Here is a 22,516-nt window from a genome sequence, read left to right on the forward strand (position 1 = left end):
TACATCAAACTTTCCTAGTCACTGAGTGGTCCAGGTCATTACATCAAACTTTCCCAGTCACTCAGTGGTCCAGGTCATTACATCAGATTTAATGGACTTAACACTGTGGGGTAGTGGTTGCTGGGGTCATCTGCTACTGATCAAGTGGTCAGTAACATGTCAGCCCACCCAGGCTTTTCCAGTGACATGTCAGCCCACCCGGCTTTTCCAGTGGTCAGTAACATGGTCACTTACAAAACTATAGAACACTGACAAGGTCAGACACGACCAAATAGTACTACAGTACAGTGACAAGGTCAGACAAGACCAAATAGTACTACAGTACAGTGACAAGGTCAGACACGACCAATTAGTACTACAGTACAGTGACAAGGTCAGACAAGACCAAATAGTACTACAGTACAGTGACAAGGTTAGACACGACCAAATAGTACTACAGTACAGTGACTGACAAGGTCAAACAAGACCAAATAGTACTACAGTACAGTGACAAGGTCAGACACGACCAAATAGTACTACAGTACACTGACAAGGTTAGACATGACCAAATAGTACTACAGTACAGTGATAAGGTCAGACAAGACCAAATAGTACTACAGTACAGTGACAAGGTTAGACAAGACCAAATAGTACTACAGTACAGTGACAAGGTTAGACAAGACCAAATAGTACTACTGTACACTGACAAGGTCAGACAAGACCAAATAGTACTACAGTACAGTGACAAGGTTAGACAAGACCAAATAGTACTACAGTACAGTGACAAGGTCAGACAAGACCAAATAGTACTACAGTACAGTGACGAGGTTAGACATGAGACCAAATAGTACTACAGTACAGTGACAAGGTCAGACAAGACCAAATAGTACTACAGTACAGTGACAAGGTCAGACATGACCAAATAGTACTACAGTACACTGACAAGGTCAGACACGACCAAATAGTACTACAGTACAGAGACAAGGTCAGACACGACCAAATAGCCACCCAGGTTACTAGTTACATTTGTCAATGCTAAAATACCAACCTATTTTTTTCTTCTAGTTCGTTGGATAAGGGGAGATAACCCAAGAAATAAAGCTTAATGGTTGAATCAAGAGTAGTTAAGCTTGGCTCTTGCAGGTATTTCAAAAAACATCTTCCAGCTATGGCTTATACACACCCTCCAAGCAAAGCAACATAGACACCACCCACCACCACAACTAAGGGGTCATCCATAAATGACGTCACACTCGTAGGGGTGAGATGTCCGTAATTTTGTGACGGTGTGTGATGAAGGGGAGGGGGGGGGGGGGTCAGATGGTGCGACGTCACTCTTTTGCATTATAAAAAAGCAATGTTAGAAAACCAATTTTAGACGTTATTTCGCGTTTTAGAAAACTGTTTTAATAAATTGTAATAGAAATTGATTAAAATACTCTATTTGACAGAGTTCAGACAAGATTTTGAATAAATATCGATGTTTTAAAACAAATTCAACTGCAATTTTGAGAGGGGTTGTAGGCTGAGGTGTGACGTCATTTTAGGGGGAAGAGTCTGGCTTTTTGTAACGATGTGTGACGGAGGGGAGGGGGGGGGGTAAAAATAGTTTTAAAAAGCGTGACGTCATTTATGGATGACCCCCTAACAAACAACAGAACACCACCCACAACTACCAGGCAACAAAACATCACAACTAACAGACACCTAACTACCATCCAGACACCAAATCACCACCCATAACAGACAGAAAAGCACTTCACAGTTAACAGACACCAAAACATCATCCACAACAAACAGACACCAAAACATCCACAGACAAAAAAAACGAAATCACCACCAATAACAGACAGCAAAACACCATAGTGAACACCAACATAGACACCATAGCATCACCCAGAGACAAGATATACTAAACACCACTCAGAGATGACACCACAACACCACCTACAGATAAAATAAAGCAGCACCCACTGTTTGGAAGTGGGTTAAGTAAAGGTAAAGACGACAGGTAGGTATCTAGATGCTTAAAAGAAAGAACCGGGCCACTGCGGACAGCTGACAGACACACCGCTACAGTTGACAACAGACACAACTTACCTGCAGGCCATCATCATGTACCTACGTGTCAATTTGTGTCTTGATTTAATTAAAAAAGTTTTAATTATAAAATATTGTCCACTAACCTGAGGGTGGATTAGACATCTGCATTGATCCTATACCTGTTAAGGTATGCGCTCAATCGATGACTTGTTCAACATAATAGATCAATACGACCTGCATTCTTTGGGCGTGAGTCGTACATAAAAATCAATGGACAGCGGGAATTTTATTTCTCACACAGGCTGTCGGTGGGAATTTTGTTTCTCACACATGCTGTCGGTGGGAATTTCGCTCCAACTTTACATTGGCCGACGGGGGAATTTTACGTGGCTCACCCTCTGCTCGACTTATTGTTTTAATTACTCATCCTACTTACCCCGTTAGTGGTGCTAAGGTCCTTGACCTTGAAGCGATTGAGGTACAGGTCAAAGGTCAACACGGCGTGTCTCTTGTCTACAGACTGGGACTGTAAGTAAAGACAATTGAAACTGTGATCAACAACACGTCGTACAGAGAGATGTTTTATAGGGGAGACCAATGCTTCGTGGGGACGTCATTGCTTTGTAAGGGAGGCTAAAAGGAAGATAACGGTTTCCACAAAAATAATAGCTATTTAGTAGGAAGATAAGCTCTTTAAATTTCTTTACCAATGTGGAACAATATCATCAGTAATAAAATAAATTAGTCGTAAGACACTATTTTCTATACAGTACATGTTCTAGTACGAGTATTGTAAATAGCAATTAAACAATCATCAGCAACCACAGCATTAACACCATATCTTACCAATAAAATCTACAGCATCACAACCACACCGTACAGATAAAGTCTACAGCATCACAACCACACCGTACAGATAAAGTCTACAGCATCACAACCACACCGTACAGATAAAGTCTACAGCATCACAACCACACCGTACAGATAAAATCTACAGCATCACAACCACACTGTGCCAATAAAGTCTACAGCATCACAACCACACCGTACAGATAAAATCTACAGCATCACAACCACACCGTACCAATAAAGTCTACAGCATCACAACCACACCGTACCAATTAAGTCTACAGCACCACAACCACACCGTACAGATAAAGTCTACAGCATCACAACCACACCGTACAGATAAAGTCTACAGCATCACAACCACACCGTACAGATAAAATCTACAGCATCACAACCACACCGTACCAATAAAGTCTACAGCATCACAACCACACCGTACCAATTAAGTCTACAGCACCACAACCACACCGTACCAATTAAGTCTACAGCACCACAACCACAGCGTACCAATAAAATCTACAGCATCACAACCAAACCGTACCAATAAAGTCTACAGCATCACAACCACACCGTACCAATAAAGTCTACAGCAATACAAGCATATCACAAATATACTGTAAAATCATCTATAGCATCACACATACACGCACACACACACACTGAAAAGTCAATTACAGAACCACACACACACACACTGAAAAGTCAACTACAGAACCACACACAAACACTGAAAAGTCAACTACAGAACCACACACACATACTGAAAAGTCAACTACAGAACCACACATATACACCCAGTGAAATGAAGTGTGTTTAAACCCTGACCGTCTGAGATTGATTGAAAGATTGACTGAGGTAAACAACCATTAGCATGTGTACCGTATGGCAAGCTGCCAGGTCATGTCTTCTGGTTCGTCAGATTTGTTGAAAACATTAAAATTTAAAGTGGAGTAGCAGACGGACAGCAAGCAGGGAATAAACTACCGTTAGGTCGCGAACCTCAAACGAATTCGTCCAGAATCTGTTCGTGTCTAACATAAGGTGGCACGGTTTTCCTGAACGGCTTGTGTAGGCAGTAGGAAATAAAATCGTTGGTTGAGACATGTTGAGACAGTGTAGACCTCAGTGACAATGCCCAGTGATCTAGCGCTGATTAGACTCAAACGTCTAGGACCCAACAATGCCCTGTGCCCAGAGTCTAGGACCCAACAATGCCCAGTGCCCAGACAATGTCAGAACATTCTCAAGCTAGGCCTCGATTGTTAAATACTGAATAAAGTTGCACAACGTAATTGCACATGGGAAAAAATACCAGCAGTCGTTTTTACATCATAGCCCTGGGGTCTCATTACAAATCTAGACAAACACCAAATGTCATCACAGTTATTGGCCCCTGCACATCTTCACAAACATACATACATCCAGACAAGCAGCAAAGTTTTGCTAGTTATTTCCCCTGCATGTTACCCTCCAGACTGGCTGACAACTGGGTTCAGTTTGTTACGTTACCCAACACAAAACCACTGTCGAATGGCATGAAAGCCAGCAAACAAGTATGAAAGCAGGCATACAAGTGTCAAAGTGTCGCGTCCTTGCTGGCGTTACATTGCCTACCTGTGTGCCAGTTACCTGGGCCTAATGAATGACAGACACGAGTGACGAATGATTTATTGAATGGTGACTTCAAACCACAGACCCACACACGAATCAGTTACACGCTAAATTTAACTTCAATACAACTGAATTTAAAAAATCAAGTGGCTTTTATTTTGTGCTGGGTATCTCAGCACAACACGAGAAAAGATTTTCGCTGACAATTTATTTTAAAGTTTTAATGTTGAGCTGGGCAGATATAGCTTATACAGTAGGTCAATGACAAACGTGGACAGTCTGTATACAACATCTGGTGCAGGAGGTAGAGGCAGACAAAACCACCTTCAGATACCCAGAGCTTTAGTAAAGCCGCATAGCTGGGCTTGTGGTAAGGCTCCAATGAATGGTCGGCACACACACGGCTAGTTTAACCACTGATATTCCCTATAGATAGACACCAGTATGTAGATCTCGGTTGGAAAGGACAGTATTTCGTCTCATTGACAGCACTGAAAGTACAAAGCCCGGCTGATATCTTGTAATTATAATGTGCAACACATCTCCATAACAATTTAAGTTTATCAGCAGTTTCAAACTGTCATATTATCGCAAATAAAGCGCAACTTGTCTGTTTAACCAAAATATAACGTTGAAGATAATTCATTTAAAAAAGCAAATAACCAATTAGCCAGTCGTTAGCGGCATACCTCGGCCAGCACATACCTAGGCTAATGTGTTTATAGACTTGACTGGCTCCTGGGTATAAGATAGCAGGGGAGAGACACAAAATCTTACAAACGGCCCAAACTTTGTACACCCCTACATCAACTTACCAACAGTAAGGTCCATATAACAAACACGTCTGTACACATTGTCTAGTTCCTACATCAACTTACCAACAGTAAGGTCCATATAACAAAAGTATGTAGACATTGTCTAGTTCCTACATCAACTTACCAACAGTAAGGTCCATATAACAAAAGTATGTACACATTGTCTAGTTCCTACATCAACTTACCAACAGTAAGGTCCATATAACAAAAGTATGTACACATTGTCTAGTTCCTACATCAACTTACCAACAGTAAGGTCCATATAACAAAAGTATGTAGACATTGTCTAGTTCCGACATCAACTTACCAACAGTAAGGTCCATATAACAAAAGTATGTAGACATTGTCTAGTTCCGACATCAACTTACCAACAGTAAGGTCCATATAACAAACTTCCGTACAAAGGTCCATATAACAAACGTCTGTGCACGTTATACAGGGGAAGTGACCGGCGTTGTGTGATATCACATGCACCGATTATGTCATTACATCCTATAGCTTCCACCTACAGATAGTCACACAAGACTGAAGCGTATCTTAGGTCCACCTACAGATAGTCACACAAGACTGGAGCGTATCTTAGGTCCACCTACAGATAGTCACACAAGACTGGAGCGTATCTTAGGTCCACCTACAGATAGTCACACAAGACTGGAGCGTATCTTAGGTCCACCTACAGATAGTCACACAAGACTGGAGCGTATCTTAGGTCCACCTACAGATAGTCACACAAGACTGGAGCGTATCTTAGGTCCACCTACAGATAGTCACACAAGACTGGAGCGTATCTTAGGTCCACCTACAGATAGTCACACAAGACTGGAGTGTATCTTAGGTCCACCTACAGATAGTCACACAAGACTGGAGCGTATCTTAGGTCCACCTACAGATAGTCACACAAGACTGGAGCGTATCTTAGGTCCACCTACAGATAGTCACACAAGACTGGAGCGTATCTTAGGTCCACCTACAGATAGTCACACAAGACTGGAGCGTATCTTAGGTCCACCTACAGATAGTCACACAAGACTGGAGCGTATCTTAGGTCCACCTACAGATAGTCACACAAGACTGGAGCGTATCTTAGGTCCACCTACAGATAGTCACACAAGACTGGAGCGTATCTTAGGTCCACCTACAGATAGTCACACAAGACTGGAGCGTATCGTAGGTCCACCTACAGATAGTCACACAAGACTGGAGCGTATCTTAGGTCCACCTACAGATAGTCACACAAGACTGGAGCGTATCTTAGGTCCACCTACAGATAGTCACACAAGACTGGAGCGTATCTTAGGTCCACCTACAGATAGTCACACAAGACTAGAGCGTATCTTAGGATACACGAACCTCACAGCAAACTGCGCTGTGCCAATAGCGAAAAGAGAAAATCAATCGATTTCACCTGTAAGGTATCGATAATCGAACTATCGCCCAGCACTTTACATGCGCGACCCACTAACAAATCAAACTGATCAAATCGATATCGGTTTAAATACACGGGCCCTGGACCGGTGCCGCTATCTACACCAATTTTAAATGTATGCTTCCATTCAGGCGGAAACAGATTTACCTGCATGGGCTATCGGCTCTGTCCTGGTCGTATTCAACTGGCGGGGACCAACTGAGTGATATTCGACTGGTGACAGCGGCTAAACCTACTGGCCGGCTTGATAAGTTTCTTATAGAAACTACCTTCAATAACACAGCAAACCAACACAGTCGGTCAACTCAGTATGTCAGCACAGTAGATCAGCACAGTATGTCAGCACAGCAGGCTAGCACAGCAGACTAGCACAGTAAGCTAGCACAGTAGGTTCACACAGTAGGTTAGCGCAGTAGGTCAACAAAGTAGGTTCACACAGTAGGTCCATACAGTAGTTCAGCACAGTAGGTCATTACAGTAGGTCAGCACAGTAAGTCAGCACGGCAGGCTAGCACAGTAGGTCAATACAGTAGTTTAACACAGTAAGCTAGCAAAGTAGGTCAAAACAGTAGGTCAAAACATTAGGTCAACACAGTAGGTCACAATAGTAGGTCAGTACAGTGATGGCCAGACCAGGCTTTTTACCTAAGGACACTCACCTTGTGTCGGGTGTGCAGTGTGGACGTCAAACATACCAACATGCGTTGGTCCGTCCACAAGGTTATGTAATGGTCATAAGTGTGCAGTCACCCAAGATGCGTTGATCCGTCTATAACGCTATGTATTGGTCACAACAGTGCATTCACCCTACACGCGCTACAATAGGTTTAACAACGCCACAGGTCTATGATCGATTGGGTGGTATACTTTACGTGACACTGAAGGCATTCAACAAGATAAACACATAAAAAAGTGTAATTAGGTGTTGACGAGGTTGGGTTTTAACTGAGTTATTTCCCTTGTATAAAGAAGAGACGACGTGTTGCGGGTTCAGGCAGCTAGATTTACCAATGAACAATTTGAACAAAATTACAAAGGTCTGGTCTGCCTGTCTCAGATTCGATTCTAGTATCCAGTGCTAGAGGGAGGTGGGTACTAGGTGCAGGTTAGTAAGAGACTTGCTATTATTGCTGGTTAGGGACGGGAGGTTTGCTGTAAGTGCTTAGGTAGAGGCTTGCTAAAAGGGCTGGCTAGTGACTAAATGGGCTGACTAGCGAGAGGCTTGCTATAAGGGCTTAGATAGAGGCTTGCTATAAGGGCTTAGGGAGAGGCTTGCTAACATGGCTTAGGGAGAAGCCTGCTTTAAGGGCTGGCTATAAGACCAGTGAACGAAAACTTCCTAGTCAGGCTAATGAAGGCTTCTGGCATCGCCTCGAGTAAATCTCCAGTGGTCGACATTTGGCCACATGGCTGTCTGGCATTAAACGAGTTACAGCGTGATGCCACAGCCTTCAGGTTAGACAAGAAGAAACCAGCCTTGGTAGAACGTAAACAAGTCACAGTCTCATCTTTTAATCGTGTGTCCAGAGACTGACAACTGTACAGCAGGAATTAAATGTAAGGTCAAGTTGAATGGATTTATTCAGGTCAATGTACATGTTATTATCGTCAATGTTAATGTATTAATTACGACCAATGTGATTGTATTAATTAAGGTCAATTCTAATAGCTAGCAAAACAATTATAAACAGTAAAAACTTATGGGACTGGGTGGGGGTGGAGGGTCGTGTGAATCACGAAATAAATTTCGGGAAATTACAAGATCAACCTTCACAAACTAGAGCTGTAGCGTAACTATCAAACACGAATCAAATGTTTCTTTTTTTTTCTCGTATGTAATTTTAGCCTACAAAAGAGACGTAGAGAAACAATCACTTTATAAACCTAGACAAAACAAAGTAGCCAGGTAATAATATGTCACAGCCTTGTTTTTCAAGGGATTACATGGTTTTCAAAAGGGATGACACTAACAAATAGGTTTAATAGATTGTATCACTGCCTGTAATTACTGGCGGAGTAATGGGCTGAAATATACGACTTTTTTTTACGATAACTTATCATTTCTTCCTACATGAGATGTGGGAAACCATACTTGTTGCTGGGGAAACACTTCGTAAGTTGAAACTATATTTTCATGTCAGGCGTCATAAAACCATGTTGTTTTATCATGTGATGTCCTCCATAAAACCATTGGTCTTACAGAAGGGAAGCACACACTGAAAGGTGGAATTGTGCACATATTGATACCACCACCAAAGTACACTGACTTGGTACTTAAATCAGTTAGAGCCCCCCAATGTGTAATTTGTACACAAATCAATACCACCCCCAATGTGTACTTTGTACACAAATCAATACCACCCCCAATATGGACTTGTTACTTACCGCCAGAACGACATCACACTCCTCTCTCCCGAGGAACAACATCGTCTTTGGCAAACGGAACTTCTGACCGTGGGCGTCCACAAGGTACCAGTGGTCCTGCTGCAGCTGGTCTTCGCCCTCCTGAAAATAAGAGGCCAAGTGAGAAACTGTGGGGAGTAATAATGTGGCTACAGCCGTCTTTGTGGATATCCATCAGGTGGATTCTGTACAGAGTACAGTGGCTAAAGTATCCATCAGATGGATTCTGTACAGAGGACAGTGGCTAAAGTATCCATCAGATGGATTCTGTACAGATGACACTGGCTAAAGTATCCATCAGACGCAGCAGTATACACTGAGATGACTGGTTAATTGTTGAAATGTGTGTAAAGTTGATACTTTGAAAACAGCTGTACGATCCAACCGTTTCTATGGTGGCGGCATAAAGCGATTTCTACAACTTAAGTGTTGTATTTTCATCAGTTTCAAGAGGCCATTTCAATTTTAAATCACATCAAGTCAAGTAGTTAAGTATTGCTGGTCTAGGTATCAGCATCTTTGTGGAAGAGCATCTGTGTTTACCTGATGACCATTCTATAAGAACAACATAGTGATACATAGGATATGTACTCCCTGCTAGACTTCAACAGTCTAGGATAATTGTATTCCCTGCTAGATTTATCAGATCTAGGATAATTGTAATATTCCCTGCTCGACTTCAACAGGTCTAGGATAATTGTATTCCTACTAGACTTTATCATTTCTAAGATAATTGTATTCCCTGCTAGGCATCAGATCTAGGATAATTGTATTCCCTGCTAGACTTCATACGACCTAAAATAATTGTAATAATCCCCGCTAGGCTTCATCAGATCTAGGATAATTGTAATATTCATACATAGTTGACCGATGCAGCCACGAGTTAACACAGAGACGTGTATGCTTGATAGACCTTGGTGTAATTGCTGGTGTTATTGCTCGTGTTAACATTCTATTGCAATGTACACAACAATTAGTGAATATTCTCATGAATGCACCTTTTATTTGAAGGCGGATGGGTTTATATGATAAAGATAATAAGATGGTTTATAAATGAGAAGGATATAATAAACCACATTGTGGGATGAAATGTGGGACACACAAGCTATCATTTGCAGTGGCCGAGGGAGGGGGGGGGGGGGTGTTGAAAGATGGGAGATAACCACACGTATTATGGGACATGTCATGAACGCAGCTGTACAGAAACACGGAGGTGTAGAGACAAGTGAGAGAGAGAGAGAGGGGGGGGGGAGGTTGCATGGGTTGCATGTAGAGATTGCTAGGGGATGCGGTTATGATGCATGCAATGACCGGGAAAATCAGTTAAAAATTCTGCGACCAGGGAGTGATAAGGTATGTGTCGTCACAAAACTAGCATTGAGACCACCCCATCTAGTATGTGCTGTCCTAGCTAAGACAATATGCGTGATTCGTGTAACTTGTAACGATCTACTGGGTATATCAATATTATGTGTATGTGTGTTAATATATATATTTATTACCAATCTAGCTAAACCAAAGGTATGTCATAACGAACTAGATCAGTTACAAGAGAAAGCCGAATGCACGGCCATGCAAGAGAGACCGACCTTTCTGCCTACAGTGGCCACCAGCAGATGGATGTGGTGGCGTGACTGGACTCCGTATTTCTCGTGAAGCTTCTCCAGCAGGTACTGGGCTTTTTGACGGATTTTATCCATGCTGGCTGGCTCTCATGGCCGTCCACAGGGCTAGAGCTTATATCCCATTCAGTGAGCACATATCACATGTCTAAGTTCTGATCCCGTGAGCGCATATTTCATGTCTATATCTGATCCCGTGAGCACATATCACATGTCTATAACTGATCCCGTGAGCACATATCACATGTCTATAACTGATCCCGTGAGCACATATCACATGTCTATATCTGATCTAATGAGCACATATTACATGCCCAAAATCTAGTCAAATGAGCACATATTACACGTCTAAGATATGCTCCCGTGAGCACATATCACATGTCTAAGATATCGTCAAATGAGCACATATTACATAGATATGTTTATAATCTGGTCCAACGAGCGAATATCACGTCTCAATTGTCTAAATATTCAAGCACCAAATCAACCCACGAGAATACACAGCGCTATCACTGAACACTACGCGATGTCTGTCTTGGAGCAACTGGCAAGCTATTGCATCTGATAAATGAGTAACACACAAATACAGGCATCTCTGCGATATAGGCTACATGTAAAGAAAGGTTATGAAACATTATGACCACTGACCATCTTGCGGTAAACAACAACAGTAATGACTATAGCATCAAAACGCAAAATCAATCTCATTGAAAGAAAGAGTGGGACTCTATAAAACGCTTAAATCAATCACAAAGTTTTGCTCGTTTCAACAACAGCATCCAAAACGTTATTCGAGTAACAAATTACATCAACCGACACGAAATCATTTCCGTTAAGGTGTGCTAATAGGGGGAAAGTAACTACTATTTTACTAGGTTAATCCATAAAAATGCGGGCATTCTTACCATCCATGAACTGAATGTTTCACTGTAACCAATGCCGAGACCAACAATCCTCAGAACACACGGCCATGCTGTAGTTCGTCACCCAGTAGAAACAAAACAACCCATTGACGGGCACGGGATGGAGGGAAAGATCGGGGGATAGACAGGGTGGAGGAACAAGGCCACGCGCAACATGCCGCGTCCCGGGGTCCCTGAATCAATGATGACTGGGTGACTCAACCGGCAATCAATTTCTTTTGTTGCTCCTTGCACTCCTCAACTTTTCACGGCTCATTCTTTCCGGGACCGTCTATCTGGGGTGGGGTGGGGGGAGGGGGCTTTTCACGGCTCATTCTTTCTAGACCAGTCTATCTAGGTGGTATTACATGTGAGAAAACATTTCATGACCCCGCCATCCTAGGTAGGACAACTATGTCAAATCCACCAGATCAGCGAAATGCGTGACTCGGTGGTGTAGAGACTTAAGTTGATCCTAAGATGTAGCGTCACGTGATTACCGTCACTATGAAGTAAAGGCGGCGATTGATTTACTATGTCTGTATCGATATACAGGTTGTCAGAGCATTATTTTCTTTTTCAAGCCAAATAATAATATTGAAATAATCTAACATATTTTTTATACGATGGGGAATAATACTTTATGTAGGCCTGTAATTACCGTTAATAATTAACGACGATTAAGCACTAAAATCAATCAATGTCCCAGTTATCCCGCACTGGGCCTGGTGTGAAGCACATTGTATTTCCAGTGAACACAACAGTTGCATCATAACGTTACAAACAGGATAACATCTCACTGTTAACAAATCCCTTGGAAAACAAATCCCATGAAGTGGTTAGCGTGCATGGAGCAAATCGCCCATAGGTGTACAGACAAGTGTACAGATAAATGAGTCAACTTCAGGGACAACAATACGGCGCTGATCAACCCTGTCTAGAGTCACCAATCGCTTGACAGCCACAGAAATCAGCTTGAATGGCAGGTTTGAATGCATGGATCTAATCGCTGCGCGTCTATTCACTTGCTCGTTACCTTTCCTTTTCTGTTTGACGGAACTTGCCCCCCCCCCCCCTCCCGTACCAGGTTTGTCATCGTCAAAACGGTCCAGTGAATAACGACTCATTACATACCAGCTCTTCGGGCCGGCCGATTCGTAATTGACAAGTGAAGACTAGAATAGTGCATCGAACATGCTATATTCACATTGACGTCAGCTGCATTTATAACACGAGAAAGTTCGGAGTTGAGTTATTAAAAAATGAGATTTTATAAGCTGAGATATTGAGAGTAGAGGTTTAAATAGCCGGGATTGTATTAACAGACAGTTGACTATATGGCGGGACACATACATAACGCGACACATACACAGAGGGGCACATACACAGCAGGGCATATAAACAATGCAGCAGTCAAACAATGAGGAACAAACAAAAGCGAATGAAGCGCCCACGCTCTCCAAACCTGTAAATAAATCCTATGAAATAAAACTCCAATTTCGCCTCAGATGAAAGAAATACACACATGGAATCAGAAGTAAGACTTGAATTCATAAAGACGTTTCACATATGGCATGTTAATTGCCATTGTCCCCACCATCAACAGCTCCTCCACTGAAGAATGTCTCAAAGCTTGCATGGCAAGGTTATGTAGAAATGGGACATGTCTATTTATACCGCACTACCGTGATACATATGATTTAAATGCAGCCCATACTAGCAACAACAGCAGCATGTATTTGGATACCCTCTGCTAGGGACAATGAATCTTCTAGCACATCTGCACACAATAAAGCCCGGAAGACCTACAACAACAGTGTCAGTACCAAAGCCATGGTGTTGTCTATACGCACCAGGTCCGGGAACATCAGTTCAGCCTGACCATGGTTTTTACTTCATGTCTGAACAACTTAAACACCTTTATAATACACAGCTGTCGATAAACTTATGATAGACGTCGAATTTTATGGATGTAAAAAAATGCAAGTAACTGTGTGATCAAAGAGCAGGAAATCTTATGAGTTCACTCACCAAGCCTGTTCCCTCCACCCACGGTACTCAATTACCTCACAGCAGGCAGGGACTAATCTCTCAAAACTTGAGTACAATCTCGCCGGGGGGGGGGGGGGGCGGGGGGCTACACCCAGCACAGACTTTCAAAAACTTAAAGATGGTAGGGAAATATGTAATCAGGTAAGTCAGGTAGTTGATGTATTAGGTAGGTCAGGTAGCTACTATTGTATTAGGTAGGTCAGGTAGCTACTATTGTATTAGGTAGGTCAGTTAGCTACTATTGTATTAGGTAGGTCAGGTAGCTAATATTGTATTAGGTAGGTCAGGTAGCTAATATTGTATAAGGTAGGTCAGGTAGCTAATATTGTATTAGGTAGGTCAGGTAGCTAGTATTGTATTAGCTAGGTCAGGTAGCTAGTATTGTATTAGCTAGGTCAGGTAGCTAATATTGTATTAGGTAGGTCAGGTAGCTAATATCGTATTAGGTAGGTAAGGTAGCGAATATTGTATTAGGTAGGTAAGGTAGCGAATATTGTATTAGGTAGGTCAGGTAGCTAATATCGTATTAGGTAGGTCAGGTAGCGAATATTGTATTAGGTAGGTCAGGTAGCTAATATTGTATTAGGTAGGTCAGGTAGCTAATATTGTACAGTGTGTAAATAAATTTTCAAAACAGTGACACACCATTGTGTTTGGGTTAATCAGTAATGTGTCTTAATGTATTCCATATAAAGTGTAATAGACATAAACTTGACCGCTGCAAGAAGTGTTCACGTGATACACACAAACCGGCGTGGCCAGGTGAAAGATCCAATGCTGGCCAGGAAGGCTATCGATCTGGCCGTGTAAACAAACACTTAATCTATGGAGAAAAAAGCTTCCAGCCACAACACAACATCCCATCTCTCCATTGAGAGAACGAAAAGCGCACAAAAACGAGTATAAACAAGCTTGTGTTCCACTGAGAGCTATTAATAGCTAGCAACGTGTTTCACGCGCAGGGTTACAGAGTGCGTGTGTGTGTGCTCTTGCCGCGCGTGTGTACAACACTTTTCCGCTTAATGACCAGATGACTCACCCCATACCACCACCCCCGCCACCACCCCACTTTACCACCCCCGCCACCACCCGTTACCTACCATATTGTTCTACCTTCACAAGACCCCCACCCACTCCCCTACCTTCCAGCGAACAGATTCTTTAACTTCTCAAACACGGGGTAACTAGACTACCCGCGACAATCCTGGTCATACTAAATCTGGCGATCATCCATCTACCATTTATAACCGAGAGAAAACCTGAATATTTCAATGTGTTATTACTACATGTGTATTAGCATACACGCATGACCATCTAAGGGTTAATAACGTTACCTAGCGGGTAAGAGCGAATGCACTGAGAATGCTGTCACAATATCCACCAGAGTGTGTAGACTGTGTCTACAGTGTACTGTGGGGAGAGTTACGTCAACCTCGGCTGAGACAATTCACACGTCTGTTTTTGGTAGACTCACACAAGCGATTCAGTCAAGTTTTTACACACACGTTTCTATCTTTGACAGGGTGTTTTAGAAAAGGATCGATTTACAACAGATTTTTATATATTTATTTTAATCTACATTTGTATTTTTAAATACGACTTTAAGACGACCCTACATTGTTCTAAACTTCTTAAACTTGGAGAGTAACGTGACACTTGGAGAATAACGTGACAACTTGGAGAGTAACGTGACAACTTAAAGAGTAACGTGACAACTTGGAGAGTAACGTGACAACTTGGAAAATAACGTGACAACTTGGAGAGTAACGTGACAACTTGGAAAATAACGTGACAACTTGGAGAGTAACGTGACAACTTGGAGAGTAACGTGACAACTTGGAAAGTAACGTGACAACTTGGAGAGTAACGTGACAACTTGGAGAATAACGTGACAACTTGGAAAGTGACGTGACAACATGGAGAGTAACGTGACAACTTGGAGAGTAACGTGACAATTGGAGGGTGACGTGACAACTTGGAGAGTAACATGACAACTTGGAGAGTAACATGACAACTTGGAGAGTAACGTGACAACTTGGAGAGTAACGTGACAACTTGGAGAGTAACGTGACAACTTGGAGAGTAACGTGACAACTTGGAGAGTAACGTTACAACTTGAAGAGTAACGTGACAGTCTGGAGAGTAAAGTGACAACCTGTGAGATTTAAACATGTTATGTTTGCAACAGAATCGGCCCTTAGATGTGACATTTGTATGAAATATACGCGGATATATGTTATATGTAACCTAAAAAAACATGCGCGTAGTAAAACAGCAGTGAGCACAAATATCCGCAGGACGCTCTTCCATAGAACACTGTAGAACAGGTCACCAATACACACAGCACAGTACGCTATAGAACGAGAGCAAACTCTGAATACTATGAGGACCATGAAGGGATAAAAGAGCTCTAGGACTTACACGGCCAACCTCATCTGGCTAATTGCTGCCCGATAACCGCGTCATGCGTGACCACAATTACCATTAGCATACCTGACCACAATTAGGATCACTAATAACTAAACACCGGCTTTTGTCGCATCAGATGAGGCTAGAGCCTAAACCCAAGTTAGGGAGGGGAGAGATTTGACTTTCAAAGCAGCAATTCAATAATCGGTTAGTAACAGTGATGTGATGTTCTTTGATGGAATTTTTTGAGCTTTCATTGCCTTCATAGCGACATGTAAGGTGGTACTGTTGTAGAGGATTACTGTAGGGAACCCCTGGTCTTGAACCACTATAACCGTGTAGCGGTAGAGGCTTACTGTAGGTGGAGCCAGGTCCTAAAGGTTGAGAACCCCTGGTCTAGAACCACGTGTAATCGTGTAGCGGTAGAGGCTGACTGTGGAGCCAGGTCCTAAAGGTTGGGGACCCCTGGTCTAGAACCACGTGTAATCGTGTAGCGGTAGAGGCTTACTGTGGGTAGAGCCAGGTCCTAAAGGTTGAGAACCCCTGGTCTAGAACCACGTGTAGCGGTAGAGGCTTACTGTGGGTAGAGCCAGGTCCTAAAGGTTGAGAACCCCTGGTCTAGAACCACGTGTAATCGTGTAGCGGTAGAGGCTTACTGTAGGTGGAGCCAGGTGCTAAAGGTTGAGAACCCCTGGTCTAGAACCACGTGTAATCGTGTAGCGGTAGAGGCTTACTGTGGAGCCAGGTCCTAAAGGTTGAGAACCCCTGGTCTAGAACCACGTGTAATCGTGTAGCGGTAGAGGCTTACTGTAGGTGGAGCCAGGTGCTAAAGGTTGGGAACCACTGGTCTAGAACCACGTGTAGCGGTAGAGGCTTACTGTAGGTGGAGCCAGGTGCTAAAGGTTGGGAACCCCTGGTCTAGAACCACGTGTAGCGGTAGAGGCTTACTGTGGAGCCAGGTCCTAAAGGTTGGGGACCCCTGGTCTAGAACCACGTGTAATCGTGTAGCGGTAGAGGCTTACTGTGGGTGGAGCCAGGTCCTAAAGGTTGGGAACCCCTGGTCTAGAACCACGTGTAATCGTGTAGCGGTAGAGGCTTACTGTGGAGCCAGGTCCTAAAGGTTGAGAACCCCTGGTCTAGAACCACGTGTAATCGTGTAGCGGTAGAGGCTTACTGTGGGTGGAGCCAGGTCCTAAAGGTTGGGAACCCCTGGTCTAGAACCACGTGTAATCGTGTAGCGGTAGAGGCTTACTGTGGGTGGAGCCAGGTCCTAAAGGTTGGGAACCACTGGTCTAGAACCACGTGTAGCGGTAGAGGCTTACTGTGGGTGGAGCCAGGTCCTAAAGGTTGGGAACCACTGGTCTAGAACCACGTGTAATCGTGTAGCGGTAGAGGCTTACTGTGGGTGGAGCCAGGTCCTAAAGGTTGAGAACCCCTGGTCTAGAACCACGTGTAGCGGTAGAGGCTTACTGTGGGTGGAGCCAGGTCCTAAAGGTTGGGAACCACTGGTCTAGAACCACGTGTAATCGTGTAGCGGTAGAGGCTTACTGTGGGTGGAGCCAGGTCCTAAAGGTTGGGAACCCCTGGTCTAGAACCACGTCTAATCGTGTAGCGGTAGAGGCTTACTGTGGGTGGAGCCAGGTCCTAAAGGTTGAGAACCCCTGGTCTAGAACCACGTGTAATCGTGTAGCGGTAGAGGCTTACTGTAGGTGGAGCCTGGTCCTAAAGGTTGAGAACCCCTGGTCTAGAACCACGTGTAATCGTGTAGCGGTAGAGGCTTACTGTGGGTGGAGCCTGGTCCTAAAGGTTGGGAACCCCTGGTCTAGAACCACGTGTAGCGGTAGAGGCTTACTGTGGGTGGAGCCAGGTCCTAAAGGTTGGGAACCCCTGGTCTAGAACCACGTGTAGCGGTAGAGGCTTACTGTGGGTGGAGCCAGGTCCTAAAGGTTGAGAACCCCTGGTCTAGAACCACGTGTAGCGGTAGAGGCTTACTGTGGGTGGAGCCAGGTCCTAAAGGTTGGGAACCCCTGGTCTAGAACCACGTGTAATCGTGTAGCGGTAGAGGCTTACTGTAGGTAGAGCCAGGTCCTAAAGGTTGGGAACCCCTGGTCTAGAACCACGTGTAGCGGTAGAGGCTTACTGTGGGTGGAGCCAGGTCCTAAAGGTTGAGAACCCCTGGTCTAGAACCACGTGTAATCGTGTAGCGGTAGAGGCTTACTGTAGGTGGAGCCAGGTGCTAAAGGTTGAGAACCCCTGGTCTAGAACCACGTGTAGCGGTAGAGGCTTACTGTGGGTAGAGCCAGGTCCTAAAGGTTGAGAACCCCTGGTCTAGAACCACGTGTAATCGTGTAGCGGTAGAGGCTTACTTAAATTGACTTGACTAGATTGCCTGTGCCATTATCGTCTGTCCACAGCAAATGTAGTTTTTACAAGATGGGCCTACAATCGCCTACCTCCATTAGGTGCTGCAGTAACAGAGAACACACCGACACTGTCTAATTACAACAGGTATACTCAGCTTAAAGAATTTCGTCCAATTAACATCAGCGGGTTTTTTTCCATTTTAGTATGGTTGATAGGTAATAATAAAAGCTAGCTTTTTCTATTTGACTATGCTAATTAAAGACGGGATCCTAAAAAATGCAAATACGCTTAGGAAGAGGTTAGATGGAGCTAAAACCAGCCCGTTTACTACAAACGTTAGGAGCACGAGCGAGTGAAATCAATAAGCCAGACTCTAAGAGGACGCTACCGAATCAATAATGGTGAGATGTCTGACTAACAATCAGTTTAATACATCAACTGCCGGCTGAGCCGCCGAACGGGACACCGTAGGAATAATGACAATGTACACCAACATAGCCGTTACTGTCGATAACAAATATTTGACACGCCATGTGCTAACATATGTTGTATATGGCCCGGAATGTTAAGTTTATAAATAGCCGGCTGTACGTGCCGAGTGAGCGGTCACTAGTGCTTAGAGTAGCCAGTGGTGAGCTCCGATTACAGCGTGGAAACTCACTATCTAACCGGGTTTTGAGGCGGTAGATTTTGTAAACAACCTGCAACCTACAGCCACGTTAACCAGAAACAGGTTTTGTGGCGTTGGGTTTTGTCAACAACCTGCAACCTACAGCCACGTTAACCAGAAACAGGTTTTGTGGCGTTAGGTTTTGTAAACAACCAGCAACCTACAGCCCCGTTAACCAGCGCAAGAAACAAATTAGAGATGTGAACAAACGGTGCCCGAAGATATAAATCTAGAGCTAGAACAAATTAAAGTTTGTGTGAACAAACTGCAACCTATAGCCACATATATAAAGATGTATACCCACCAAGCTATGTTTACTTTGTAAGCGAGTTACATCATTAAAGTTGCCGTGAAAGCAAACGGGTGATAGAAAGATGTTTGCTCAAAGCTTTCCTCTAGTCCAAAGGTTGACACAACTCCCGCTTTTTCACACGACCACAAATCGCTTTAACGCGGGATTTGAACCAGCACATTATTGATATGGTTAACAGTTTAATAACACGTAAATCGTTACCACCGTGTCATGGTGTATGCACTGCTCTGAGAGGCTGCTAATAGTTGAAGCCAGCAAAAACAAAACAGAAGAGTTCGACAAATGAATCAACTAACACAAGAAATCCAGAAAACACCAGTCTTCCTCAACCACACAAGTGCACAGAATCAACAGGTTTCCTCACGATATCCCCCCCACCCTCACTAGCAACACGGCCTAGCACTGGCTCATCTAATCACATCAGAAATCCGACACAATTTATTTCAAAGACGTCTCCGTGGAGTTATCTCCCATCAAAAGGTTTAAAATGTTATCTCCCCACGACAAAATCAATTCATAGCTCACCATCAACATTGCTAAACTCATTCACTCGCTGTAACAGGCGCACATTTTTAAAATCAAATCACGGTTTTAATATAGATCTACAGGTTGGCGGGCTTATAGTGAACCTTTGCGGACCAGTGGCATGTGTGCGTTTCACAACCCCATCCGTACATCCCACCCCGTTAGCCGTGAGGTTGTGGACGGAGGGGTATAAAACTTGTCTCACCACCCCATCTCACCTCCCACACACCAATGTTTAAATATAAGGACTACTAGAGAAGTTAAAGACAGAGGGGGATGCCATAAAAACAAACCAGATGGAATATTTTTGGAATCTACTTAACCCGGTGCGACGTTATTGCTTTCTTTTGATGGTGTTAACACCACACACTAGCTGAACACTACCACTGTAAGGTTAGGGTTATGTTATTGCTTTCTTTTGATGGTGTTAACACCACACACAAGCTGAACATTACCACTGTACAGGTTAGGGTTATGTTATTGCTTTCCTCTGATTGTGTTAACACCACACACAAGCTGAACATTACCACTGTACAGGTTAGGGTTTTGTTATTGCTTTCCTCTGATGGTGTTAACACCACACACAAACTGAACCCTACCACTGTACATGTTAGGGTTATGTTATTGCTTTCCTCTGATGGTGTTAACATCACATACAAACTGAACACTACCACTGTACAGGTTAGGGCTGGATAGAATATAACATCAGTATAAGGTATTTAGTACGCCGTTTACTAAGTTGATACTTCGCTTGTTTTGAATGAACTAGTTTATGTAATAAATGATCATCTGTGTATCAGACGTGAGACGAGACATTATGTGACATAAAATGCATTGTGTGATATATGAGTAGCTGTAATTAAACATTATGTGTGTCACAAGAGCATGTAACCCGATCAGCTGTAAATGGGACATATATTACAATCAGCTGTGTATAATACATAATGATAGGGAATGTAAAACAAAAAATCTTCCCCTGTGTGTGTGATACACGAGCTATAAAACATCTCCCCCCTGTGTGTGTGTGATACACGAGCTATAAAACATCTTCCCCCTGTGTGTGTGATACACGAGATATAAAACATCTTCCCACTGTGTGTGTGTGATACACAAGCTATAAAACATCATCCCCCTGTGTGTGTGTGATACACAAGCTATAAAACATCTTCCCCTGTGTGTGTGTGATACACAAGCTATAAAACATCTTCCCCTGTGTGTGATACACGAACTATAAAACATCTTCCCCCTGTGTGTGTGATACACGAACTATAAAACATCTTCCCCCTGTGTGTGTGATACACGAACTATAAAACATCTTCCCCCTGTGTGTGTGATACACGAACTATAAAACATCTTCCCCTGTGTGTGTGATACACGAGCTATAAAACATCTACCCCCTGTTTGTGTGATATACACAAGCTATAAAACATCTACCCCCTGTGTGTGTGATAAACGAACTATAAAACATCTTCCCCCTGTGTGTGTGATACACGAACTATAAAACATCTTCCCCTGTGTGTGTGATACACGAGCTATAAAACATCTTCCCCCTGTGTGTGTGATACACGAGCTATAAAACATCTTCCCCCTGTGTGTGTGATACACGAACTATAAAACATCTTCCCCCTGTGTGTGTGATACACGAGCTATAAAACATCTTCCCCTGTGTGTGATACAAGAGCTATAAAACATCTACCCCCTGTGTGTGATACACGAGCTATAAAACATCTTCCCCCTGTGTGTGTGTGTGTGATACACAAGCTATAAAACATCTTCCCCCTGTGTGTGTGATACACGAGCTATAAAACATCTTCCCCTGTGTGTGATACAAGAGCTATAAAACATCTTCCCCCTGTGTGTGTGATACACGAACTATAAAACATCTTCCCCCTGTGTGTGTGATACACGAGCTATAAAACATCTTCCCCTGTGTGTGATACAAGAGCTATAAAACATCTACCCCCTGTGTGTGATACACGAGCTATAAAACATCTTCCCCATGTGTGTGTGTGTGATACACGAGCTATAAAACATCTTCCCCCTGTGTGAGTGATACACAAGCTATAAAACATCTACCCCCTGTGTGTGATACACGAGCTATAAAACATCTACCCCCTGTGTGTGTGATACACGAACTATAAAACATCTTCCCCCTGTGTGTTTGATACACGAACTATAAAACATCTTCCCCTGTGTGTGTGATACACGAGCTATAAAACATCTTCCCCCTGTGTGTGTGATACACGAACTATAAAACATCTTCCCCTGTGTGTGTGATACACGTGCTATAAAACATCTTCCCCCTGTGTGTTTGATATACACAAGCTATAAAACATCTACCCCTTGTGTGTGTGATACACGAACTATAAAACATCTTCCCCCTGTGTGTGTGATACACGAACTATAAAACATCTTCCCCCCGTGTGTGTGATACACGAGCTATAAAACATCTTCCCCCTGTGTGTGTGATACACGAACTATAAAACATCTTCCCCTGTGTGTGTGATACACGAGCTATAAAACATCTACCCCC

General features: G+C 43.3%; 1 protein-coding gene across 6 annotated transcripts in view; it reads right to left on the reverse strand.

Moving 5' to 3' along the window:
- Nucleotides 1–22,516, reverse strand: part of LOC131944440 (centrosomal protein of 170 kDa protein B) — an 88,338-nt gene that overhangs the window by 46,440 nt on the left and 19,382 nt on the right. For 3 of the 6 annotated variants that reach the window (XM_059305039.1, XM_059305038.1, XM_059305041.1), the window contains exons 1-3: nt 10,716–10,888; nt 9,109–9,228; nt 2,459–2,548 (exon numbers count right to left, since the gene is read on the reverse strand). In XM_059305039.1, the coding sequence (XP_059161022.1) occupies nt 2,459–2,548; nt 9,109–9,228; nt 10,716–10,826 (321 nt within the window). In that variant the 5' untranslated portion in view covers nt 10,827–10,888. Of the gene's footprint in view, nt 1–2,165; nt 2,217–2,458; nt 2,549–5,665; nt 5,860–9,108; nt 9,229–10,715; nt 10,889–22,516 lie in introns of those variants that run through there. The other 3 variants (XM_059305040.1, XM_059305042.1, XM_059305043.1) reach the window with 3 other exon arrangements.

The sequence above is a fragment of the Physella acuta genome, unplaced genomic scaffold (assembly GCF_028476545.2).
Source record: "Physella acuta isolate Inbredline_101_S28 unplaced genomic scaffold, ASM2847654v3 ptg000494l, whole genome shotgun sequence".
NCBI lineage: Eukaryota > Metazoa > Mollusca > Gastropoda > Physidae > Physella > Physella acuta.